This window comes from Coenobita brevimanus, chromosome 81, assembly GCF_032717465.1.
Source record: "Coenobita brevimanus isolate Jiangsu-jjx chromosome 81, ASM3271746v2, whole genome shotgun sequence".
NCBI classification, from domain to species: Eukaryota; Metazoa; Arthropoda; class Malacostraca; order Decapoda; family Coenobitidae; genus Coenobita; species Coenobita brevimanus.
This window is the reverse complement of record NC_137034.1, coordinates 22383892-22411642: the sequence shown is the minus strand read 5'-3', so window position 1 is coordinate 22411642 and position 27751 is coordinate 22383892. Positions and strand designations below refer to the sequence as shown.

The 27751-nt window shown below is 46.9% G+C and overlaps 1 protein-coding gene across 1 annotated transcript; it reads right to left on the bottom strand.

Moving 5' to 3' along the window:
• Positions 1-2963: 2963 nt before the first annotated feature.
• On the bottom strand, positions 2964-4187 carry LOC145409504 (uncharacterized). The gene has a single exon (XM_080279895.1). It carries the CDS (start codon positions 4185-4187, stop codon positions 2964-2966), a length of 1224 nt encoding a protein of 407 aa, XP_080136021.1.
• Positions 4188-27751: the final 23564 nt, after the last annotated feature.

Genomic DNA, 27751 nt, shown 5'->3' with positions numbered 1-27751 from the left:
AGTGTTGAAGGCCTCAGGAGATATAAGGGTGAGGTTAGTTACTGACCTAATAAATTTGATTATATATGAGCATGTTGTCCCAGATGATTGGTTGAAGAGTGTAATTGTAAATGTGTATAAAGGGAAGGGTGATGCCCTGGAAAGAGGAAATTATAGAGGTATAAAGCTTTTAGATCAGATAATGAAGGTAATGGAGAGAGTTCTAGAAGGTATGATTAGAGAAAGAGTGAATATATATGAGTGTATTGTCCCAGTTGTGGTAGGTGGTGGCGACCATCATCCACTCACTTGATGTAGTGCTGCCTATTTCTTCCTTAGCCTTTATCATTCTTTTTCTGTGCCTGCCCTCCTCTCTTCCTATTTCTCCCAGCTTTCCTGCCACTTCTTATTGCTTTTCTTTCCTTTACAGGTGGCTTTACATTGAGTTACAAGCCAAATGGTTTCCTGTAAGCCAAGAAACCATTTACAACGCTGGGTGGTAACCATATAACCAAACCATATGAGCTCCCTACGTGTCAGCAAGTGGGCTGGTGGAGGGTTAGTGCCCCTCCCCATAAAACAAATAAAGTCAAATGGCCACCCCTTACGGAATTATGGCATCTGACAATAGATAGATAGATAGATAATGTTGTCCCAGATGACTGGCTGAAGAGTGTAATTGTAAATGTGTACAAGGGGAAGGGTGATGCCCTGGAAAGAGGAAAATATAGAGGATTAAAGCTTTTAGATCAGATAATGAAGGTAATGGAGAGAATTCTAGAAGGTATGATTAGGGAAACAGTGAATACTGATGAGATGCAATTTGGGTTTATGCCAGGGACCACTGATGTCATATTCACCGTTTGACAGCTTCAGGAAAAATATATAGGAAAGAAAAGGGAACTGTACTTTGTTTCTGTTGATCTGAAGAAGGCCTTTGACAAAGTCCCTAGAGAGGTAGTGAAGTGGGCAATGAAAAAGCTTAGGATGGAGGAGTGGCTGGTTAGGATGGTTATGGTCATGTATGTGGGTGTTCGCACCCATATAAGAGTGAATGGAGATGTGAGTGATGAGTTTTCTGTGAATGTTGGTGTGCATCAGGGGTCAGTTTTGAGTCCCTTGTTGTAGTAGTAGTAGTAGTAGTTGTTCCCTAGGCAGTCTGGCCGAACAGCCCTGAGTCATTAGGAAGGCCATGGCCAAGACCAGGCTTTCTCACAGAGCTCTCAAAGGGGGTATGTTGTGTTGTTGGCGTAGGTGATTGTGTGCAATGCAGTCTTCCATAATGTGCTTAATAGTATGGGGTGCTGTGTTGCATCCTGGACAGGCATCAGTGACGGAGTCATCTAGCCTCTTCTGGTAGTTAACAGGGCTGGATGGTGCCCACCTCTCAGCCTGGCCAGGTGGACCCTGTCCTCATGAGGGAGATAGGATTCAGAAGGGTGGATGTCAGGAGGCCGTGGATGCAGCTGTGTGTTGTCTTTAAGTGACTGAATGGAGCGGCGAGTGATCTGAGTGTGCATATGCTTCTGGAAACTGGTCTGAGGTGAGCGAGGGGGGAAGAGATGACAGTATTTGTGTATGATATTGTGTGCTGGGTGTTGTTTTGATGTTCAGTGGTGTGGGTGGATGTGCTGCCATGTAATATAGTGGAAGTTGTGGGTTTGTGGAGGCTGCAGCAAGAAACTAGGTGCCTCTCATGTCTAGGTGATCCTTGACTTAGAGGACTTTGGTTTCTTGATGCAGGTGGTCTGTGGGTGTAGTAGCTGTGCAGTCTGTGATTATTTTTAGGGCCTTGTTCCGTATGGTCTGTAGTGTTGTAGTGTGTTTTGGTGAGGTTAGAAGCCCAAGCAGGGCTTGCATAATTCATCACTGAATGTATGTATTGTTTATATACTGTGGTGGTGGTTTCTTTGTTGTGTCCGAATGTTGTATGGGCAAGTGACCTCAAAGCATTGAGTCTTAATGTTATTTTATTTTTAATGTTTGTGATGTGTTGTTCAAATGACATTGATGTATTGTATGTTACACCAAGGGTGTGTGTGTGTGATGGGGGAGTGTTGTTTATGGTGAGGTGTGGGATGTGACTGTGTTCTGCTGTCCAGTTTGTGAGAAGGGTCACTGTAGATTTGGGTAGGGCTATTTTGAGCCTGTTTGTGGTGAACCATTTGTGTAGTGTGTTGAGGTAAGGTTGAATGATGTGTGCAGCTGTGTTTGCATTTTGGTGCGTACGTGTAAGTGTTATATCATCTGCATAGGAAGCTATGTGTATCTGTGGTGTGTGGGGTGTGGGTATGTCATGCATGTATAGGTTAAAGAGTGTAGGGGACAAAACAGATCCTTGGGAGATGCCGTTTGTGAAGTTTCTGATGTTAGAAGACTGACCAGCAAATGTTACGTGTGCACAACTGCCTACTAAGTAGTTTGCCAGCCATCTTTTTATGTTATTGTGCATGTTTGTGTTGAGTATTTTGTTTGTGAGGTTGTGGCGGGGGATGGCATCAAAAGCTTTGCTAATGTCTAGTGTGATTAGGAGTGTTCTGTGTGGTGGCCTAGCTGAATTCATGCCATCGAAAACTCTCTGTGTAAGGTCTGTAAGAAGGGTGTTTGTGGAGTCTAGTGGCCTAAAGACATGTTGTGACTGGGCTAGGGGAATGTGAGGTGTGACTAGTTGTAGTACCAGTCATTCAGTGACTTCAGAGGGGCTGCAGAGGAGTGTGATGGGGCGGTGTGAGGAGGGTAACGTGAGGTCTTTGTTGGGTTTAGGGATAGTGATGTTAATGCCATGCTTCCACATGTTGGGTATTATGTTGTTTGAGTAGCTGTAGTTTGATATGTTGGTGAGTGCTTGTATGCCTTGTGGTCCAAGGTGTTTAACCCTTTAACCACGGGTATTGGTCTTGGTCTTGGTGTTGATTGAAGGGCTGGACCCGACGTGTAGTCAGATGTAGCCCTAACGGTGGTTCAGGTGTAGCAGAACTCTTTAATCATAGGCGGCGAAGTTGCCCCGATCTGCGAAGGAAGACACAAACATGGCGTATAACTGAGTGGCGTAGGTGCCGATCTAGGCCCACCCCACCAAGAAGGATGGGGAGGGTGAAGTCCAGGATACCGAGGGTTGCAAGGCGCTCCCTCAGGGCGGTGCGGATGTAGTAGAAGCGTGGGCAATGCAGCAGAAAGTGGGCCACAGTTTCCTCTTGATTCACACACCACTGGCAGTAGGGATCTGGGTGCAGTCGCAGCCGATGCAGATGTGATGCCAGTCCAACATGTCCAATACGCAGGCGGGTGATAGCGACGTCCAGGATCCGGGAGACAGAGCGTACCCAAGGTTGGTCCGATGAGTCGGAGCGATATAAGCCCAGCGCTGTTGTGGGGAGGGAGGCGTAGAGATCAGCATTCCATGCCTGACTACACCTCGTGGCTAAGAGGCGACGGTGAGTAATGGCTGGCAAGGGGTAGGGCTCCACATCAGGAAAAGTCAAGGCCATCCGAGCTGCTGCATCCACCACATCATTGCCCCTGATGCCCACATGGGAGGGAATCCATTGCAGACGTACCTTCCAGCCTCCTTGCAGCAGCTGAGCAAGGTCATCCTGGATTTCATAAACCAGATGACGTATGGAGCAGGGTTTAGAAGAAGCGATGAGATGAAGGGCCGCTCTGCAGTCAGTGTAGATGACCACCGGCCGAGGAGAGGAATGAGACATCAAAAAACGCAGGGCCCTCAAGACTGCGAAGAGTTCAGCAGTGACTACATCATGGGCATCCCCTAAGCGCCATGTCTGGCAGATGGAGTAGTCCTCTACGAAGATGGCAGCTGCAGTTGCTACAGGGGTGGAGGAGCGGGAGCCGTCGATAAAGATAGCCATGAACCCTAGATAGGTGGAGCCAGCCATCTGCAGGAAAATGCGAGGGGCCAGGTGGCCATCCTGTGATTTACAAAAGGGCTCTGGGAGGTCTAAGGACACAGGTGAGGACAGGTCCCTCCACGGGGGCACAGGAGATACTGATCGGACAGGGTGGCGAGCTGGTGGAGGAAGTCCCAGAGTGTGGTAAGCGTGGAGAGCACGCACCAAGAGGGGCCGTCGAGACCTGATGGGCCACGATGGATGAGATGTCGAGACCCCTGCCGTCGTAAAGAGCTCCGGGAGTGGGTGGTCATCGGGCAAGTGCTGGATAGTAAAGTAGCGGCGACAGGTCAACTTCATCCTGGTATGATGGAGGGGGGGAACACCTGCCTCAGCCTACAGAGACAATGTGGGTGAGGAGCAGAAAGCACCCAGCGCAATCCGGAGAGCGGTCGTCTGAATAGTGTCCAGCCGTTGTAGTTGTGTAGGAGATGCTGAGCCATATACCGAACAGCCATAGTTGATCTTCCCCAAGATGGCTGATCGATAGTACGCCAACAAAAGGTCCCTGCTTGCCCCCCAGCGGGATCCAGCAATACTCTTCATGATGTCAAGTCGTTTTGCACAAGATGACCGTAAGTATTCTATGTGACTGCGCCAAGTGAGGATGGGCCCATCCAACCGGAGACCAAGCAGCACATGCTCCCGAACAACAGGGACTGAGGTTGAGTCCAGAGAAATTGCTGGAGATGATGGCAAACGGCATAGAGTGAAGGGCATCACTGCGCTCTTGTCAGCATTGATGGCAAGGCCCCAGTTCCGGGCCCAAGCCAAAAAAGTGGATGCCGCTGACTGCAGAAACTGCTGCGCCTCCACAAAGGAAGGGCTCTGGGACACGATGGTGATGTCATCTGCGTAAACCAGGAGAGTAGCATTACGTGTCTGAGGCAGGCTGTACAGCAACACATTGAATAAGAGTGGGCTGAGCACAGACCCTTGCGGAACCCCCCGATGAACAGGATGGGGATCTGACAAGGCCCCACCCACTGACACCACAAAGCTGCGGCCAGCAAGGTAATTCGACATCCAAGCCAGGGGTGGGCCCAAGACTCCCAGGCACGACAGGCGGTACAGAATGCCATCGTGTGGGGCTGAATCGAAGGCCCCCTTCAGATCTATAAAGAGGGCAAGCATGTACAGCCGCTGTCTATAGGTGTCATGTACCATGTGTTCCAGTTGACATAGGACGTCCAAAGCTCCCTGGCCCGGCCGGAAACCACACTGAACCCTGGAGAGCAGGCCACGGGACTCCAGCCACCAAGAGAGCCGACGAGCCACCAGTTTCTCTAACAGCTTCCCCACACAGGACACAAGAACGATGGGCCGATAAGACGACGTGATGGTGGGGTCCCTGCCTGGCTTTGGGAAAGGCAGCAGCACTGACTCCTTCCATACCTCAGGGAATGTGCCGGTCTGCCAGCTGTTGTTGTAAATTGACAGCAAGTGACTGTGTAGGCTGGGCGGCAGATGTAGGAGGAAGTCATTAGCCACCATGTCAGGGCCAACTGCCCTCCTCGGGTGTAGAGAAGCAACGGCATCCCGGAGTTCAATGGCCGTGAACGGGCAATGGAGGTCACTGGCAGGGGGAGTTGAGACGCCCCTGTGGATGGCAGAAATAAATTCGGGAGCTGTAGGTAAAGTCAGTGGAACACCCAGCTGTGACGCAAAGAAGGACGCCAAGAGCTCGGCCTTGGAGAGGTCATCCAGGAGATCCGCTCCATCACGACACAAGGGATATGAATATGTTGTCGGGCCACCCTTCATGGCCTTCAAAAACCTCCAGGTGCGGGAGCATGTGGTGGAGAAGGAGAGGCTGGAACAAAAAGAGGACCATGCCTTCTGCTTGGCTACCTTGATGGTGCGCTTACATACTGCATCCAGGCGTGGGTAACGATCCCCAAGGGCCCGTGTGGGGTAACGACTCCAGGCACGCCAGGCCTGGCGGCGGGCTTGCACAGCCGAGGCACAAGCAGCCGACCACCATGGCACCCCCGATCGGCCTATACTACGGCGGGCTGACTGACCGAACACCTTATGTCCAGCCTGCACCAGCATCTGTGAAAAATCCTCAGCCGAGAGGCCCCAACGATCAGGGAAGCTAGCAGACACTGCCTCCTGGAAGGCCGTCCATCTATCGTCGTGAAGCTGCCAGCGAGGACGACTCGCTCGTGATATTCTTGGAGACAATGTCGGGTAGTCACAAAAGACGGGAAGATGGTCACTGCCCATGTACGGTCCCACATGGACCATCGGATGATGGAATACTGCGTCACCCAAACCGAGATCCAGTACAGATGCCTGTCCACTGTGAGGAGCAAACCGGGTATGAAGACCTGGAGGCGTAAGAAGGCTGAACCTGTGAGACTCAAGGAGCACCTGGAAGAGAGAGGAACCTGTGGTATTGGGGGCTCCAGCCAAGGCGGGGTCCCAGTGGTGGTGACGGGCGTTGAAATCCCCCATGATGAAGGCAGGGGCTGGCAACTGGTCAAAGTAGTGGAGGAGCTCCTCTCTGGACACATCCTGGCAGGGGTTGTAACAAAGGAGGGTTGAAGCCCAACCATCCGTGAGGGCCACCCTGACAGCCAGGACCTCCAATCGTCCCCCAGGATACAAGGTGAGGGCGAGACGCACACTCTGGGTGTCCTCCCGCACTGCCAACAACAGGCCCCCGCCCCTTCCCTGAGGACGGTCACACCTGTATGTCAAAAAAAAACCCAGTTGGAGCCGCAGGTGAGGGTGCAGCCAGGTCTCACATACCCCCACAACACAAGGCTTCGAATCATGTAAGAGTATTTTAAAATCCTGTGACTTCCGAACAAGGGATCTCGCATTCCAAAACATAATGCTGAGATGTTTCAGGCCTGGCATGAATAGGACAAGAGTAGGGACAATACCTTGGGCCAGAGGTGGGAGCAGATGTCAAGGAATGGTAGTCCGTGACGATAAAGTTGCAGGGCCTCAGAGACAAGATCAAAAAAGCCTTGGCCAGGTCCTGAGGGAGGAGGGCAGTCCGAGGAGGGTGAACAATTGCTGGAGGTGGGGTCAGATACTCGCACTGGATGGGCATGCACTGAAGGGGCTGTAGGTCGATCACACTGTCGTAGACGTGGGTCAGGAGAGCTAGGCAGGGCAGGAACATCCCCGACACCCTCAGCAAGGACCGCATCCGGTCCAGAAGGAGCATTAGGTGGAGGGCGGTGAGGGGCACGGGGGTGGAGGCGGCCCGGACGTGAAGGACGGGCCTCATGGATTACAACAGCAGCAGGGGAGGCAGGGTTGGTCGACACCTCCACTGACGATACATCCTGGCGGGAACAGTCATCACTCAAGTCCTCCAGCACAGCAAAGCGGTTGCGGCCAACAACACTGTCTGCAAAACTCACACCCTTCCTCACCTGAGACCTTGGGAGACGACTTGGGCAATGCTGAAGGGGGACGGACCAAGGGCTGGAGAGCACGCAACCGTCTATTGACCTCCTGGGCCGGCGTCACACCCTGGCGGAGTTCTTCATGGATCTTGAAGGCCTTCTGATATACAGGGCAGAGCTTAGACACCACCCTGTGATCTCCACCACACATGTAGCACCTGGGGATGTGGTCACAGGGCTGCCCCTCACTGGGTCTGAAAGGGTGGTATCCACTGCACATCGAGCACCTGGTCTTGTTGCGGCAAGTGATCCGCGTGTGTCCATACTGAAGGCAGTTATAGCAACGCAACAAAGCAGGAGTATACATACCTACATTGTAGTAGATGTATCCATACAGCACCTTGGATGGGAGAGGGCCCCGATACACAAGGCGCACCCACTGGGAAAACCGAGGAGCATCTGGGGCAGGAAAACGTACAGGGATCCTAGAGGCCTCTAATAAGATAGACGACTCGTTGTCAAAAGGCCGGAGGCCATCTACCAAATCCTCTATGTCAACATCTAGGGAGATTGGTCCAATCTTCCCATAGCTGAGGGCTGCTGCATCACCAGAGGACCGGGCCCTGCGGCACGTGACCTCCCACTTACCGAAGGTAGTCAGGGTCTCCATAGGGCTGGTCAGCTTTGTCAGATCACAATGGCGTAGATGAAGAGAGAGGGAAGACCCATCACCCAGTGGTTTAGTGCCACCCTCTACACAATACTTGGCAAAGGGGGATGAGTTGATGGCGTCAGACAGCCGCCGGGGATTGTTAAAAATCCTGGACCCCTGCACAGACCTAATAATAAAACAGGCCAATCCAGACTCACCCGCATCCTGGACACCCATATTGACAGCTGTGGATGGTGTTGGTTCACCCCTACTAGGGACCACTCTGGTAACAGCTGCTGCTGGCACTGACTCACCGGCACCTTCGGCACTCTGTCGTGCAGCCGCATCCTCACCCAGGACAATTGGCGATGCAGCTGTGGGTGGTGACGACACCCTAAGGGACTTGCCAGAGGTCACCTTATCCTCCTCCGGGGCAGCCTCGCCTATGGGGCGCTTTCCTGGTGGCCTGAAAGGGTCTGCCTCTGCTACATCCATGGCCGACACCACAGTATCCATAGAAATGGGCTGGATCATACTCCACCTCGCAGCAAGAGGAAGCACTAGCTGCCGAGGAAGAGCTACACACTCAACTCTATCACCTGTTTCTTGCCGTGAGTGTTGTCCTCCGGGCACCTAGGAGAGAAGCACGTCTGCTCGGTACAACAGGCAGCACCGGACTCCAACCACGGGTATTGTTTTGGTCTGACTGTCCTCTCCCGTGGGGGTTTCAGCCAAATGTAAACAAACCTTTAAACCTTAATAACTCTGCACAGAATAAAGCTAGAGAAAAAAAATAAGGTACCATTAGAAAGTACTAACCTTCAGCTTTCCATTGATGTAGGTTTCATGACTTTGTTGACTTTCACAGGACGGGGAGAGGCGTTAGAAGTGAGGGGTGTGAAATAACTATTTTACGCCCCACACACCAGTACCAAATGCCAACCACTCTCTCATAATAGTAATATCAACATATATGAACACTGTACATACGATAAACACCCACTCTGTGTTCACTGAGGTAGGTAAAAGGCACTTCCCTGCGGCTGCGCCCGCTCTTCACTGCAGCTGCGCCTCACTTCACTGCGGCGGCACCCGCTCACTGACGTTTCATGCGATCTTTTCATTCTTTCTAACTTCTAATATTATTTTACATATAATCTGGGCAATATACATTATATTTACACTGCACTTATTACTATATTGCGTCACTGGCGCATCACAGAATTACACAAGTGCCGCAGATTCTCTTATTACAATATCACTTATTATACTGGCCAATTTTTTACATTTTTTTCTAGGCAAAATATCCCTTATTACTACATTATCCATTATACAATTATTGGCAAAGCACGTCACTGTCGCATCATTATATATCACTGTCACTTTCAGTATTTACTCAGAGAGTGGTACTCGGCAAAGCACGGAGTTACACATAGAGCGACTTGGCATTCCAGGCACTGGTGTGTGCTCATTTTTCTCGTCCTAGGCCTCCGTGTGGTGTCAGAACATACTCTGCAGCGGCCCTGTGACAACCTGCCGCCTGCTGTAAGAGGCAATTTCACAAGCTGGTGCCGGCTCATGTAATTGCGGCACTCAAGACGGTCAGGTTGTGTGTCAGAGTGTCGCCTCGGGATCAATGCCGTCACCTGACCAAATCGTGCAAGTAGCTGCTGCACGACAGTCTTGGAAAACTGTCTCAGTGATGGTTGCCTTATGCCCCCGACTTGTGTCTTGTAGAGAATGAAGGCGTTGAGCATGCACATATCGAGCATGTGCAGGCAAGCCTTCCTGTACCATCGGGTGTTTCTCCTGAGACAGTCGATTTCGCCAATCATCATATCAGACTTATCAACAAGTCTCATATTGACATTATAATCAATGACGGCATCAGGCTTCACGACTGGCTCTCCCGTCCTGTAGCTGACCTTCCCAGTTCTCTGCAATTCCCCCTTGTGGATGGTGCTGATCATATTCACGACCTTCTTGTCATGCCACCTGATCGCAAGAAGCTTGTCTGACTTCTTCAGGTGAACATCTCCCCTGGATGATGATGATGCTTCGGGGAAACTTGGCCACTCTTTCCTACAGCTCCGTACAGTGCCAACAGTGCCAATGCCGTGTTCAGCAAGGTATTTGGAGAGTTTCGGTGCTGTGTAGTAACTGTCTGTGTACAGCACATGATTACCACCAAAATACCTCTCCATCAGCACTTTTGCAACGGAGCCAGAGAAGCCAAGGGGGTCTTTCCTGTTCACATCCATTGTGCTAGCAGAGTAGATGACAAAATCCAGGATATACCCCGTCTCACAGTCACACAGCACAAAGAACTTTATCCTAAAGCGGTGGCGTTTGCTGGGGATGTACTGCATGAATTTGAGACGTCCTCTGAACAATACCAGGGATTCGTCTATGACGACTTTCTGCATAGGCCGGAAAAATTGCATAAATCGATCCCTAATCCTGTTGAGAAAATCCCTCACTTTCCACAAAGGGTCAGTTTGGGACGGGTTTGCATTGTCAGCGAAGTGCAGGTATCCAAGCAGCTGTCGGAACCGATCCCGTGACATATACTTCCCGAATATTGGGATAGTAGTAATGTCATCCACGAGCCAGTACTCCTCCAACTCATGTCTCTTTATATGGGGCATAAGAAACATTAGGGCAAAAAAAACATACAGCTCTCTGATTCCGACAGGCAACCACGACACTTGCTTTGGTGAGCCAATAGGTCCCAGCCCTTCTGCTGCACACTGAGCTGCATACCTATTGGTCTCATTGCTGACATGCTGCACGATTTCATCATCCATGAAGGCCAGGAAGTAATCAACAAAGTCATCTCCTGCGTTGCACGGGAAGGCAGGCTGTATTCCAGCATTTGTCATATCAAACGGTGGATTTTGTGGCTGAAAATCTGCACCGTCAGACCAAACAAATGCATCCACTTGCCCTGTGCGTGGTTCAGTGGCAGGGGCAGGTTGCATTGCACTCGTTTCCCCGTGAGAAGGAGCTGAGGTGGAGGCAATGGGTGAGGCAATGGGTGAGGCAGGAGGCGAGCGGGAGGGGGGTGAGGCAGGAGGCAATGGGGAGGGGGGTGAGTCTGGGGGCGGTGAGTGGGGGGGTGGCGAGGGTGAGGGAGCTGAGCGGGGGGCAGGCGGGGGGGTTTCTGACCTGGTGCGTGGTGAAACTTGACCCTTTCTACCCTGCTTATCACCTCGCTTATCTCCTCGCTTATCACCCAGCTTTGCCCTCCAACTGCCACGCATCCCCTTTGTTCTAGGCCTGCCTGCCCTGCCTGCACGGCCTGCCTTCCCTCGCTTTGCAGGCTTTGGTAATTCGTACTCCTCAGATGATGTAGACTGAGGAGAGGGCACGGCAGATGATGATGATGATGTGAGGGCAATAGGGCTAGGGGAACGGGAAATTGATGGGAAATGCTTACTAGGGCCTGGTGTGGGAGACGTGAGCCTGCGCTTCACTCCCTTCCCACGTGCAATACCAGATTTGCCCATAGGAGCCTTTCCTTTCCCAGAGTAAGTTGGGGGTGGTAGGGGGAAACAACACGATCACTTTCATCACTGTCACTATCAATGGAAAATGGTTCACCACCAATCACTGCCAAATCATCACTGCTTGCTGTGAGTGTGTCACTTTCACTGCCACAATCAAGAGTAGTACTTACAGTTTTGTCCAGCTCAGTTCTAATTTCAGGAGTGCTCAACCCCTTCTGCCTCGCCGTCGGCAGTTCCTTTACCGGTGTAGAGGTAGAGGGAACACTAGCACTAATCATTGTAGAGGAGGAAGCGAGCGACGATGAGTCGGGACGGAGCGCCATTATCACGCACAGAGCTGGACAGATACTGACTGATGCGGGTCAGGGCAGGGGTGGGGGGGGCCCCCTCGGGGTTGGAGGAGGGAGGTGTGGGATGGCTGGCGTGAAAGAACTCGACAGCTACTCTTGCGTGAGACACTTTGCGCACCGGGAAAACGCGCGGTGTTCAAAATATTCACGATCATTCCAGAATGACACCCGCGGTTTGGTCCAGTTTTGTCAATGTCATTCTGGAATGACACCTGCGGTTAAAGGGTTAAGGTGAATGTTGCTTATGTTGTCTGGTCCACAGGCAGATGAGTGCTTGAGGTTGTTAATGATGTGCTTCGTCTGGTTGTAAGTGAAAGGTGCGTAGTCTGGGTCTGTGGGGAACTCTCTTACGTCGGATGATACATCAGTCTTCGGGATGGGGGTTTAGATGGCTGACTTGTGAAAAGTGATTGATGAGAGTGTTTGCTTGTTGTTTGTTTGAGGGTATGGTGTCTGTTGTTGTGATGGCAGTGTGTGATTGTGTGGTGTTGCTGTTGGAAAGTGTGATGCTGTTTAGTGTTTTGTGAGTTTGCTGGTGTTTGTTTTGTGGTCAAGTGTTTGGAGGTAATTTTTCCAGATTAGTGTTTGCTGTTCCGATATTCTGTTGTTTATTTGAGTGTTGAGTTCTTGTATTTGTTGTACGGTGTTTTGTGTATGGGGTGTCGGGGAGTGTCGCAGTGTGTCCCGTTGTCTGATGAGGCCTTGAATTTCTGGTGTGAAGTTGGGGTTGTGTCTCTTTCTGTTGCCTCTAGGGATGTGTCTTTTGTCTGCATTTTGTATAATTGTATTGAAAGTGTGCACAGCGGTGTTGATGTTTGTGATGGGTGTACTGTTTAGTGTTTCGAAATGTTGTTCTGTTTCAGTTACAAAGGCCTCCCAGTTGGCTCTCTTATAATTAGTGTATGTGTGTTTGTGGCTAGCTGGAGTGATTCTGGTTTTGGTAGTGATGATGATTGGGATGTGATGAGAACCTAGGGTTTTGGCCACTCTCTATGATGTAGTGGGGGCGAGGTTTAGGGAGCATAAGTGATGTCTGGAGATGATGGGAGGAAGAGGGCTTGGTGTGGGATATGGGTATATTGGTCTAGATTGTTCAGTATGAAAAGATGATCTGTCTGGGATTGTAGTACCAGCCCTCTGTCTGTGTCAGGGTTGCTGACATGCCAGGCCGATGACTTGGCGCTGAAATCACCACCCAGGATGATGTTAGGTATGTTAGTGATGTGGTGTATCTACAGAAAGTAGCTGTGTGGTACTGTGGGGGACGACTGGGGAGGGAATGTATGTGTTAGCGACTGTTATGTGTGATTTGTTACCAGTGCGTATTTTAACTTATTGTATTTCTGTTGTGGTGTCGTGTGGGGGGAGAAGTGACTCTGTGTGTGCACTAGTATCTGCAAAGTTGATAGATTTGTGTACCAGGGTGATGAGTCCACTGCCCTTGTTGTTTATCATGGTACATGAAGCCCTCTCACATGACTTCAGAAATGACTCCCATGGGAGATGTTGTATGCTGATGATTTGGTGTTGATTGCAGAGCATGAAAGGGATGCAGAAGATTTAGGAAGTGGAGAGATGGTATGGGGTACAAGGGGTTAAGAGTAAATGCAAATAAAAACAAAAGTGATGATACGCAGGGTTGATGACGGTACTGTCAAGGAAGAGGAAGAGTGGCCATGTGCAATTTGCCACAAGGGTGTGGAAATAATTCCATCTTGTGCAGTGTTTGTGATAAGTGAGTGCACAAGGGATGTAGTGGTATTAGAGGTAGACTGTGAGATAATCCTGGTTTTATGTGTGTGGCCTGCCAGGGAGAGCAGGTGGATATTGTCAGACATGAAAGAATTGAACATGCTGGTCTCTTGAGTGTGTGGAAGAGTTTTGTTATTTGGGAGACATGCTGTGTGCTGGAGGTGAGGCTGGAGCTAGCTCTGTGGCTAGGGTGAGAAGTGGCTGGAAGAAGTTCAGGGAGCTGTTACCTCTCCTGATATTGAGAGCACTCTCCCTATGTGCTAAGGGGTCTTTGTATGTAGCATATGTTAGGAGTGTAATACTGTATGGCAGTGAGACCTGGACAGTAAAGGAAGAGCATATTCACAGGCTCATCCATACAGAAATGACAATGATTAGGTGGATGTGCAGTGCATCCCTGCATGCAAGGCCTGGGGGGGCTGGGTTTATGATGGAAGAGTTGAGAGGTAGGATGGGACTGAAGTGTATTGGTGTTATGATAAGGAGAGGTAGATTGTGGTTTGGGCATGTGGAGAGGATGGGGGATGATAATTGGATGCAGAAAGTGAGAAGCGTTAATATTGGGGGTGGGGTTGTGAAGGGTAAACCGAGAAAGATGCGGGATGAGGTCATTAACCCGTACCATACTAGGCATTTTTGCAATTTTATACCCACCCAATTCTAGACCAAAAACGGAAAAAAAATTTATTGCATAAAACAATCCAAAAGGACATATAAATCAAGGAGAAGCAAAAAAAAAAGTACTCTTTATAGGAGAAATAAGTGCAGGATGGCCGTCCATCGTGTTTCTAGTCCAGTTTCCCAAGCCGTGAGCTACGTTTTCCCACCCAGCTCGGCGGGATGAGAGAGAACGGGAGGAGGAGAATGGGGGAATCCCCATTCTCAATATCCTTCTCCACTGGCTTATATTCCTCCCCAGAAGAGTCATCCAGGTCTTCCTCTTCTATAGAATCACTAAATGAAGGGACAGAGGGTCCATGTGACAGTTTCAACTGCCTCCTCCAGCCCAGTGAGGCGGAAAAATGGCGTAACTTCCGTGACATTCTAACACTGTGACGAACAGTGGCACACTGATGTTACCCACTACCAGCCATGCAGAACCAAACTCAGTGATACAAGTGCACAATGTTGCCAACAGATTAAGCTACTCTTTAGCAAAAAAATTAGCTAGACTGAAGCAGTTAGAGACCAGCTACAGCGCTCGAATTTTGCTGTCGGCACCATCACGTCGCTGGGATTACTCAAGACGTTTTGTACTGTCGGCACCATGCCGACGGCGGGATTGTACAGGTTAAGTGGGACCTCAGGGTTAAGGGACCGAACAGGGAGGCTGCCATAGATCAAGCACCATGGAGAACCGCCATTAGGTGACCAAGGCTGACACATGCAAGCATGTTGGAGCCTTCAAAAACAAAACAAAAAACGAAATGATCCCTAAAACAAAGATATATACAGCTACTGTAAATATATAATTTAAAGGACCTGGAGCAGTGGCATCTTCTTTGTGGATCCACCTCCCAGAGGCTGTCGAAGCTGAGGAGGAGGACAACATAGGGACCAAACCACCACAACCCCTCCCCTCTCCACCCCTCACAGGGCCCGAGAACCTGGGAGTGGCTTTGGTTGTCTGGGCATCTACCACATCTCCGAACACAACACACACAACAACACCATAAACAACACTCCCCTACCACACACACACACAAAATCCTTGGTGTAACATACAATACATCAGTGTCATTTAAACAACACATCACTAACATTAAAAATAAAATAACACCAAGACTCAATGCCTTGAGGTCACTTGCCCATACAACATTCAGACACAACAAAGAAACCACCACCACAGAATACAAACAATACATACGTTCAGTGATGAATTATGCAAGCCCTGCCTGGGCTTCTAACCTGACCAAAACACACTACAACACTCTACAGACCATACAGAACAAGGCCCTAAAAATAATCACAGGCTGCACAGCTACTACACCCACAGACCACCTACATCAAGAAACCAAAGTCCTCAAAGTCAAGGATCACCTAGACATGAGAGGCACCCAGTTTCTTGCTGCAGCCTCCACAAACCCACAACATCCACTACAGTACATGGCAGCACATCCACCCACATGAAGGAACATCAAAACAACACCCAGCACACGATACCATACACAAATACTGTCATCTCTCCCCCCTAGCCCACCTCAGACCAGCTTCCAGAAGCATATCCACACTCAGATCACTCGCCGCTCCATTCAGTCACCTAAAGACAACACACAGCTGCATGCATGGCCTCCTGACATCCACCCTTCTGAATCCTATCTTCCTCGTGAGGACAGGGTCCACCTGGCCAGGCTGAGATGTGGGCACCATCCAACCCTCTTATGTTACCAGAAGAGGCTGGATGACTCCGTCACTGATGCCTGTCCAGGATGCAACACAGCACCCCATACTATTAAGCACATTATGGAAGACTGCACTGCACACAATCACCTATGCCAACAACACAACATACACTCTTTGAGAGCTCTGTGGGAAAGCCCGGTCTCGGTCATGGCCTTCCTAAGGGGCTCGGGGCTGTTCGGCCAGACTGCTTAGGGAACTACTACTACTACTACTACACTGTTTTTTCCACACCAAGATATGACTCTCTGGCAGTCATTTTGTGAAGACTTCTTCTAGCTGGTGACATTGAGAGCAATCCTGGACCCATCAACAAATACTTATGTCCAACATGCTCAAAACCCATCACTTAGAGTCAACAGGCAAAGGGTTCAGTTCGGTGCATTCCTGCAAGAACTGGACCCATTTCACCTGCACAACACTTGCATCCAGAAAATATTACACAAACACCTGGACCTGCTCCTTATGCTCCTTCCTCCCATCCTCTAACCCCCCCACCAGCCCCATTCCTACTTCCTCCACACCTCCTCAGCCTAACTCACTGATCTTTCCCACACCATTCAATCCCCCAACCCCTCCCATTCCACCCTGATCTAATCCACCCCAACCTTTATCTCTGTCACAACCTTCTCCTATCCCCTCTCCTCCACCCACACCCATACCCCCACCTGCCCCTTGTGCTGCAGCACCAAACACATATCTTAGACACAACATTCACATTCTTCAAAAAAACATAGATGGCAAAAACACCAAAAAACACACAATTCATCAAACAATAAAACATATGCACTGCCATGTTACAAGAAATAAAACTATGCAGAACATAAAAAACACCTACATTTTATAACTTCACCACCATCAGACAAGACCAGGCCGACGGTGGTGGTGGACTCATCACCCTGATACACCAATCCATCAACTTTTCAGATACTAGTGCACACACAAAGTCACTTCTCCCTCCACATGACACCACAACAGAAATACAATCAAAATAGGCACTGATAACAAATCGCACATAACAATCTCCAATATATACATTCCCCTCCCAGTCATCCCCCACAGTACCACACAATTACTCTCCACAAATACACAACATCACTAACTAACCCAACATCATCCTGGGTGGTGATTTAAATGCCAAGGTGTTGGCCTGGCATGTCAACAACCAAAACACAGACAGAGGGCTGGTACTACAATCCCAAACAGATAATCTTCATCCTCAACAAACTCCATCAACATACCCATATCCCACACCATGACCTCTTCCTCCCATCATCTCCAGACATCACCTTTTGCTCCCCAAACCTCACCCCAACAACATCCTGGAGAGTGGTCAGAACCCTTGGCTCTGACCACCTGCTCATCACTACTACCAAAACCAGAATCACCCCAGCTGGCCACAGACACACATACACTGATTATAAGGGAGCCAACTGGGAGGCCTTCACCACAACTGAAACAGAACAACACTTTGAAACATTAAACAGTACATCCATCAGAAACATCAACACCACAGTGCACACTTTCAATGCAGTTATTCAAAATGCTGACAAAAAACACATCCTTAGAGGCAACAGAAAGAGACACAACCCCAACTTCACACCATAAAATCAAGGCTTCATCAGTCAATGTGACACACTACGACACTCTCCAACACCTCATACACAAGACACTGTACAACAAATACAAGAACTCAACACTCAAATACACAATAAAATATCAGAACAGCAAACACTAAACTAGAATAATTATCTCCAAACACTTGATCACAAAACAAACACAAGCAAACTCTACAAAACACTAAACAGCAACACACTCTCCAACAGCAACACTACACAATCACACGCTGCCATCACAACAACATACACCACACCTTCAAACAAACAACAAGCAAACACTCTTATCAATCAGCTTTCACATGTCAGCCATCTAAACCCACATCGTGACGATCGACGTGTCATCCGATACAACAGACAGTTCCCCACAGACCCAGACCTCGCACCCTCCACTTACAACCAGGCAAAGCACATCATTAGCAACCTCAAGCACTCCCTGCCTGTGGCCCAGACAACATAAGCAACATACACCTTAAACATCTTGGACCACAAGGCATACAAGCACTCACCAACATATCAAACTACAGCTACTCACACAACATAATATCCAACATCTCGAAGCATGGCACAATCATCACTATCCCCAAACCCAACAAAGACCCTACGTTACCTTCCTCACACCGCCCCATCACACTCCTCTGCATCCCCTCTAAAGTCACTGAACGACTGGTATTACAACTAGTTACACCTCACCCCCCCCCCAGCCCCATCACAACATGGTTTTAGGCTGCTACACTCCACAAACACTCTTCTTACAGATCCTACACAGAGTTTTTGATGGGATGAATTCAGCTAGGCCACCAAACAGAACACTCCTAGTCACACTAGACATTAGCAGAGCTTTTGATGCCATCCCCTGCCACAGCCTCACAATATATTCAACACAAACAAGCACAATAACACAAAAAGATGGCTGGCAAACTTTTTAGCAGGCAGATGTGCACATGTAACATTTGCCGGTCAGTCTTCGAGCATCAGAAACTTCACAACGACATCCCTCAAGAATCTGTTTTGTCCCCTACACTTTTTAACCTACACATGCATGACATACCCACACCCCACACCACAAATACACGCAGCTTCCTATACAGACAACACAACACTTACATGTACACACCAAAATGCAGACATGGCCGAACACATCCTGCAACCTTACCTCAGCACACTACAGGAATGGTTCACGACAAACAGACTCACAATAGCCCTCGCCAAATCTACAGTGATTCTTCTCACAAACTGAACAGCAGAACATAGTCACATTCCACACCTCACCATAAAGAACTCTCTCCTACCACACACACACACACACACGCAAAATCCTTGGTGTAACATACATCAATGTCATTTAAACAACACATCACAAACATTAAAAAGACATTAACACCAAGACTCAATGCCCTAAGGCCACTTGCCCGTAAAAAAATTCAGACACAACAAAGAAACCACCACCACCACAGTATACAAACAATATACCGGTACTGGTATACGTTCAGTGATGAACTATGCAAGCCCTGCCTGGGCTTCTAACCTCAATGAAACACACAATAACACCCTACAGACCATACAGAACAAAGCCTTAAAAATAATCACAGGCTGCACAGCTATTATACCTACAGACCACCTACACCAAGAAACCAAAGTCTTCAATGTCAAGGATCATCTGGATATGAAGGGCATGCAAATTCTTGCCGCAGCCTCCACAAACCCACACCATCCACTACACTATATGGCAGCACATCCACATACACAAAGGAATATCAAAACAACACCCAGCACATGATATCATACATAAATACTGTCACCTCTCCCCCATCGCCCATTTCAAACCAGCTTCCAGAAGCACATCCCTGCTCAAATCACTCACCGCTCCATTCAGTCACTCAAAGACAACACACAACTGCATGCACGGTCTTCTGATATCCACCCTTCTGAATCCTACCTCCCTCATGAGGACAGAGTCCACTTGGTCAGGCTGAGATATGGACATCAGCCAGCCTTCTTGAGTTATCAGAAGAGGCTGGATGACTCAGTTGCCAATGCCTGTCCAGGATGCAACACAGCACCCCATAATGTTAAGCACATTATGGAAGAAACTACGCTGCACACAATCACCTGCACCAACAACACAACATACACTCTTTGAGAGCTATGTGGGAAAGCTCATTCTCAGCCATGGCCTTCCTTAGGAACTTAAGGTTGTTGTGCAGGACTGCATAGGAAACAACAACTACTACTACTACTACTACTACATAATTTAAACACTGACCGAAGATAGTAGGTGGTAGCAATGATCATCCATTCATATAATGTATTGCAGTGCTGCCTACTTCTCCCTTCCCCCTTCTCATTTTCTTTCTGTGTCTGCCCTCCTCTCATCTTACCTCTCCCTTCCCTTCCTGTCACTTTTTATTACAGTAACCTCTCAACTAACGCGAGTTTAAAAAACGCTTTTTCGTTTTAACACGAGCAAATATTTAAGGAGATATGTTTAACTAACAAGGGTTTCTCAATTTAACGCGACTTTATACATACGTGATGGTTTCAAATTAGCCACGCGTGCCTTGGGGAGTCCCGAGCTGATAGACCGTGTGTGGCAGTTTATGCATAAATACAATTTTTTATTTGCCTGTTGCTTAAACTTATTTTATTCGAACTATAATATTCGAAAATGAAGTTTGGCCCCATTCTGAGCAATTTAGCTCATTTTCAGACAAAATTTGACCAGGAAAGTAATGGCAGATCTAAATTGTTACAACTTGATACTGCGGAACAGAAAGGAGCAAACCATTCAGACCAAGATAGAGCAGTTCTTTAAGAAGAAGACAGAAAACTTAAGGGAGTTACCTTCATCACCAATAGCACGGGAGTCAGAGGAAGAGGAAGAGGAAGGACAGCAGAGTGAGGAAGGACAACAAATTTAGGGTGGGAAATGGCGGGAGGTGGGGGAGCGGGGTGGGAAGGGACAGCAGCAGACGACAAGCGATGCATAGATGAAATGATGCTGTGTGTTGTTATTGTTTGTGACCTACTTACTGTAATGAAAATGCTGCTTTTACTGTAGTGTTTTTATGACCTACTAATGCATTAATAATGTTAAGGAACTTTCACAATGCCGTGAATGAAGCAGAATTGAAAGAAAATCCACATAAAAAACGAAAACTGTATTTGGGGAAAGATAAACAAAATTTCGGCCCAACTAGGTCCCAAATGTTTATTTCTCCCCAAATATACTGTTTTTTGTTTTTTACGTGGATTTTCTTTCAAATCAATATTGTTGCTTTTAAGTTTAGAGTAGCAGAACTCCTCAAACTGGAAGACATTCCCAGAGTCCAAAAACGTAATCCCCAATATTACCATTGTTTCTTATGGGAAAATTATGTTTAAATAATGCGTTTTTAACTAACGCAACCTCTCTAGGAACCTAACCCTCGCGTTAATTGAGAGGTTACTGTACTCTTCCTTCAATATCAGGTGACTCTATGCTGAGTGACAAGCCTAACAGTTCCCCATAACCCAGGAAACCATTACAACTCTGGCTGGTAACAGTATAACCAATTATAGGGTACAGTGAGGTCTGCTATGGTGCCCCTGTTAACTGAGTGGAGGGATGCAAATGTGACACTCATCCAGGAACCAAATCTCCATACTATTTCCTGCACCTTGCTAGGGTTAGGCACTGTTAGCCACAAAGAAACACCAATTCATTGCATGGGACAACTCCGCAGTTGATGGGTCTGCTCGGCCAGACAGACTGGGGTTGATCAGCAACAAAAACCTACCACTGAATGTCTCGCAGATCTGGCAAGTCCTATCCGATGAATATGGGTGCCAAGTTATTCAGCTTGGGGTCACCTCTACATCACCAAACAATAATAATAATAATAATAATAATCTGGCCTTTTGTTTCTCAAAAGTGCCAGTTCTTCCTTTTGGGAATTCACTAGCGCTCGACACACATACATTGTTTTTACAATTACAAGAATTGTGACATTTCTTGTATATAATACAAGCTACATCATATATATATGGAAGTGGTAATAATTAAACTCTATAATCATCCGTCATAGTACCTCTCTACAGGTCATAGCATTTTGAAAAAAGAAAGGCTTTCAGCTGTCTCTTAAAGTTTTCAACAGTAGAGAGTTGTCTTATGGACAATGGCAATCTGTTATATAATCTAGGGGCTTTATATGCAAAAGAACGATAAGAGAAAGATGACTGGTGAATGGCTCCTGGCTCATCAAGATGCAAGGAATCATCTTCACTGTGTAACATCACACCCGGGCGTGTCAACGGGAGTTTTAACAATTCAGCAAGATTCTTCGGTTCACCAAACTTAAGAACCTTGAATGTAATAAGACACAGTTTAAATTCAATTCTAGCCTTTACTGGTAACCAATGCAACTCAATCAGAAACGGGGTAGTTGAGGTTCTCGGGGGGAGACCAAAGATAAGCCGTGCCGCCCTGTTCAACACAGACTGAACTTTTGTTAGTATATTATTTGGAAGACCAACCCACAGTGAATTACAATAATCAACACGAGACAAGACCACTGCATGGACTAATGTTAAGAGGCACCGTCTATTCAGGAATTTTCTCACAGAGTACAGATTTCTGATATGCAAGTTACACCCTCTTACAACCTGATTAATATGTTCTTAGTAATTTAACTTAGAATTAAAATAAACACCCAGATTTCGAACAGAACTGACTGGATGCAGCTGTGATACGCCAATGTTCAAAGCCAGGGCATTGTCAGTGTCATCATCCCTTCTGTTTCCTCTAATGATGATGATCTCAGTTTTACCATCATTCAGCTTAAGTTTCCTCTTAGCCATCCAAATCTTAATATCAGACATTAGAGATTCAAACTTTGTCTTAGTATCGTTGATATCTGACATCTTAACATAGAGCTGGGTGTCATCAGCATAAAAATGATAGGACACATCATGAGCATCAAGTAGAGACGATAAACTACTTGTGTAAATAGTAAATAGAATTGGACCCAAAACTGATCCCTGAGGGAATTCAAATAGAAGAGGAGCAGAATCAGAGCTAGCGTAATCAATAACCACTCTCTGAGATCTGTCCGACAGATACGACTTAAGGAGCAAAAGGGCACTATCACGAACGCCATAAAAATACAGATCATCTAACAATAGTTTATGATCTACTGTATCAAAAGCTGCGGACAGATCCAACAGAACTAGGAGAGAGGACATCCCACTACAAGTGTTTGCCACCAAGTCACTTTGAATCCTTGTTAGTGCAGTTTCAGTTGAATGGTATTTTCTGTATGCTGATTGAACAACAGGAACAACTCTGTTGTGTTCCAGTAGTGGTAAGAGTTGATCGAGTATGGCCCGCTCAATAATCTTGGATTAAAAAGACAGGTTAGAGACGGGACGATAATCTGTCATGCTCTCGACATCAAGGCCAGGTTTCTTAATTAGGGGCCTAAGCAAAGAACGTTTCTCAGACTGCACAAAATTACTTTCTAAGAAGCATCTATTTATTATGTTGCAGATAAAGTCTGCAGCGTGCTCATACACATAAGGCAGTTGTGACATGTTACATGGATTGAGTGAGCAAAATGTTTTATTAAGTTCTCTGAGGTAACATTTGACTTTGTTTACAACCAGCGGACGAATTGCTGAAAGCAAATGATCCCCGGTGCACCGTGGCTGGAAGTCAACTGAGTACGCTTCACTAGGAGAACTGCTGTCTAAATCACTTCTTATGCGAGACATCTTACTTGTAAAAAATGAAGCAAAATCAGAAGCCAATTGGGCATCAGATACAGAAGTTGGTTTAACAATTACGTTCCTCCGACCAACCAAATTGTTCACAACTGCAGACATTTTTTTTTAATCACCACCACATGAATCAACTTTATTTTGATAATACCAAGCCTTTTGGGCTTTTACAGTGTGAACGACTGCTCTTCTCGCAAAAACATAACGCAAACAAGTTACTTCGGTCCGCTGCAAGCGCCACTCACGTTCTGCCCTTCTACGTTGTCTACGCAAAGAATTAATGGATGGACCATACCATGGAGAATTATCACGTACAGTGATTGTTTTTACTACCTCAGGACAATAATGGTCAAAAACTGACCTGAGCTCGTTGTTGTAAATATCAACCAATTCACCAGAAGAAAGACTTGAAGAATCGATGGAGTTTAAACGCTGATCAATTTCAAAACACATCAACTGGCGGTCAACATTGTTGTAATTTCTGAACCTGATGACCTTTTTATATGAAGGGGATTTCGGGACATCAAAACTAAGAGTGATCAGAGCATGATCAGAGATGAGGGGGTCAAATGAGTCAACCTCCACATCTGATACATGCCTGCAACCAACAGGGGACAAGATCAAGTCAAGGACATGTCCTGAGACATGAGTTGGATTACTCACATGATTGAAAAAATTGTTATGCGTGATCAACTCAAGGAATTCCTAAGAAAATGGTTTTGACTCTGGACTGTCGACCCAATAATTGAAATCACCACAAACAAGAAGTCCTCCAGGTTTAAGAGAAAACCCTTCAAGAAACTGCCCAAACTCCTCCATTAAACCTCGATCTCTGCCCGGATGACCTGGTCGATAGACAATTGCAATTCTAATGGTATTCTGATGGAAATTTATTAATACTTCCATAAATTCAAATGAAGATGGGGTCAGGTCTGAGTCAATGAGAGAAAAGTTTGCAAGTGCTGCCGAGTAGATGAATGCTACGCCTCCTCCTGGATAGTCAGCAGCAGGCCTGGGAATACTATTAATAGAATGTGTCTTAGGCAAAGCATTACGAATAATATTGATATCAGACTCATACAACCAGGTTTCAGTCAAGCACAAAATGTCAAGCTCGTGCTGATTTAGGGTTTCATTAATATAGTCTATCTTATTACGGATGGAACGAATATTTAAAAGACCCATCCTTAACTGGTTCAAGAGGGACGTAGTCAGTTTTTTGAATGGTCAAATTGGTGTTTTCAATCAATCTATTCCTATGAGAAATCATAATTGGACATTCTCTACTTGATGCAAAATGGGCAACCGACTGTGACTTTGAATTAGCATCTATTGATTGTTATAGCATCTGTTTCCTTATGTAGAGTGGAAGCTTCTAACACCAGCCTAGTGCTGGTACACTGGCTTAATCTACTTTCTGTCACCGAAAAAACCCTCTAGAATCATCGGACTGACTTATTCTACATTCTATCACTGCTGTGGAATGCAGCAGTGTGTTGTGGAATGCCTGAAGGGTGGTGGAGTGACTATTGTTGACTGGTTATTAAGATTGTTGAATGTGTGCTTTGAGAAAGGTATTGTGCCAATTGACTGGGCAAGTGCTTGTGTGGTCCCGTTGTATAAAGGCAAGGGTGAAGAGTATGAATGTACAGTACTAGCTTTAGGGGTATAAATCTGTTGAGTGTTGTAGGTAAGGTGTATGGTAGAGTGTTAATTATGAGAGTTAGAGAGGGTACAGAGGGAGTGATTGGTGATGAGCAGTGTGGCTTTAGGAGAGGGAGGGGATGCGTTGATCAGGTGTCTGCTGTGAGACAAGTGTGTGAAAAGTATTTAGCGAAAGGCAAGGATGTGTTTTGGGCATTCATGGATTTAGAGAAAGTGTATGAAAGAACTGATAGGGAGGCTTTGTGGACAGTTTTAAGATTGTATGGACTTGATGGTAGGTTACTAAAAGGGGTGAAAAGTTTTTATGTAAATAGTAGAGCGTGTGTAAGAGAGGGGAATGCTGTGAGTGATTGGTTTCCCATGAGAGTGGGTCAGCGACAGGGATGTGTGATGTCGCCTTGGTTGTTTAATATTTACATGGATGGTGTTGTAAGGGAGGTGAATGCAAGAGTTTTAGGTGGAGGTCTGAGTCTGGTGAATGTTGATGGTGGAGAGTGGAATCTGAAGCAGCTGCTGTTTGCAGATGATACTGCACTGGTGAGTGATTCAGAGGAGAGATTGAGACAGTTGGTAGAGGAGTTTGGAAGGGTGTGTGAAAGGAGGAAATTGAAAGTAAGTGAGAATAAGAGTAAAGTGATGAAGTGTACGAGGTTGATAGATGGTAGGGGGATGAATATAGTTTTGAATGGTGAGTTGCTTGAGGAGGTAGATTGTTTTAAATATCTAGGGTCACATGTTGCTGTGGATGGAAGAATAGCTGCAGAAGTGAAGTTTAGAATAAATGAAGTAGGAAAGGTGCTAGGAGGAATGAAAAAAGTGTTTAAATGTCGTTCGCTTAGAATGGATGTAAAGAGAAGGCTGTATGAGGGTGTTGTGGTACCGACTGCGTTATATGGGGCTGAAACATGGAATATGGGTGTAGCAGAGAGGAAAACTTTGAATGTAATGGAGATGAGGTGTCTGAGGAGTATGTGTGGAGTGACGCTATGGATCGGGTGTGAAATGATGAAGTGCGAAGGAGAGTTGGAGTTGTTAGGGAGATGGCTGATAGAGTTGATCAGAGGGTGTTGCGATGGTTTGGGCATATGGAGAGAATGGATAATGAGCGATTGGTGAAAAAGATAACTAGATCTGATGTGAGAGGTGTAAGGCTGAGAGGAAGACCACGAATAGGATGGATGGACAGTGTGAAGAGAGCGCTGGATGCGAGAGGGATGTCTGTTGAGCAAGGAAGAGTGGCTGTGCATGACAGAAATAAATGGAGAGAAATTGTGAATGAATAAGTGATGACGCAGCCCTGAGGGGATATTCTCCGGCATTTGGTCTGATCAGCTAGTCAGGTCAGGTGTGGGTAAGGGGATGGGTCTGTTATGATGTGGCAGGGGTAAACCAGTTCTGCTGTCGGGCCCTGCTGCGGATGTCACTGATTTCATTGCGCAGTTGACCCTTGTGTGGTGTGGTGCGGTGAGGACCTGTCCGTTCTCCCCTTTGGGGCTAAGATGCGAATGAATGTGTTTGAATGGATGAGTAAATGGGGAGTGTGTCGTCCTGTCTCGGCTACCTCCCTTTCCCTGGGGGAAGCAGCCTAGGTATATAGATAGATAGATAGATCACTGCCAAAACCCACTAAAATCATAAGATGTAAAATATGGCTATTGCACTGGATACAAAGTCATAAATAGCCCCTCCAGTTCTGTAAAACTTTGCATAATCTGAATAAATTTGTCCTTAGATCTAACTATCTATCTATTGCCAGATGCCTTAATCTCATATGGGGTAGCCACAAACAAATTGCCTCCATGTCGCCCTGTCCTCTGCCATTTCACTGCATTACTCCCAGCTCACCCCCTCTCTCTCATATACCTCTCCACTCCATCCCTCCATCTCATCCTAAGCCTCCCCCTCCCTCTCCCTCTCTCCACCTCACCTGCATAAGCTCTCCTTGTTAGTCTTTTGCTCTCCATCCTCTCCACATGAAATATTTAGATCATAATATCACTGTGGTTAGAATCAAACTGGACACAAATACCTAGACAGTGGTCTTCTGTCAAGAAGCTGTGGCAGACAGATAGGAACTTGCGAGTCAGACGATACACGCACACACACTGGTGGTGTTCCACCAAGGCTTAATGTTAATTCCGATGGTGTAAGAGCTGTGAGCAGAAATTCTGTCTTTTTAATTTTTTCTACTAATCCCCAGAAAAATGTGTGCAATTAAAATTATACAACTTAATTATCACTGCTTTTCTTTGAGTTTAAGGAATTTAGTGCAAAATTTGGTTGTTATTTGCAAATCTAATTTCGTTTAGCTAATGTGAAAAAATACTGGTACTTATACCTACCAAGACATAAAGAAACTTGGTGGTGGGATGAGGGTGTAGAAGCTGCAGTTAAGGAGAAAAGAAGGCTTTTCCAGGAATGTAAGAGGGGTGGTAACAAAGAGGAATACTTGGCTGCCAAGCGTAGGGCTAGAAGAGAGGTATACAGGGTGAAGCCTGAGTCGCAGAGACTTTTACCTGATAACCTAAATCATGGAGAAAGGAAAAATATGATAGTTCAAGTGGCAAATTAGATGAAGAGGGAGAATCGGGATATTACAGGCGAGCAATGTGTGAAGAATGATGAAGGAAGGGTAGTGGTGAACAGTGGGGATGTAAAAGATGCATAGAGAAAGCATTATAACCTGTTGTTGAATGAGGAGTTTGACTGGGACAGGGAAGGTTTGGAGCCAGCAGATCCAGTGTTTGGCCCTTGGCCTTTGATTGATGCTGCTACTGTGAGTGAGGCAATAGGCA

Bases quoted from the DNA above. Each gene is read 5' to 3' on its own strand.
- LOC145409504 (XM_080279895.1), bottom strand. From the start codon at position 4,187: ATGAAGTTGACCTGTCGCCGCTACTTTACTATCCAGCACTTGCCCGAT.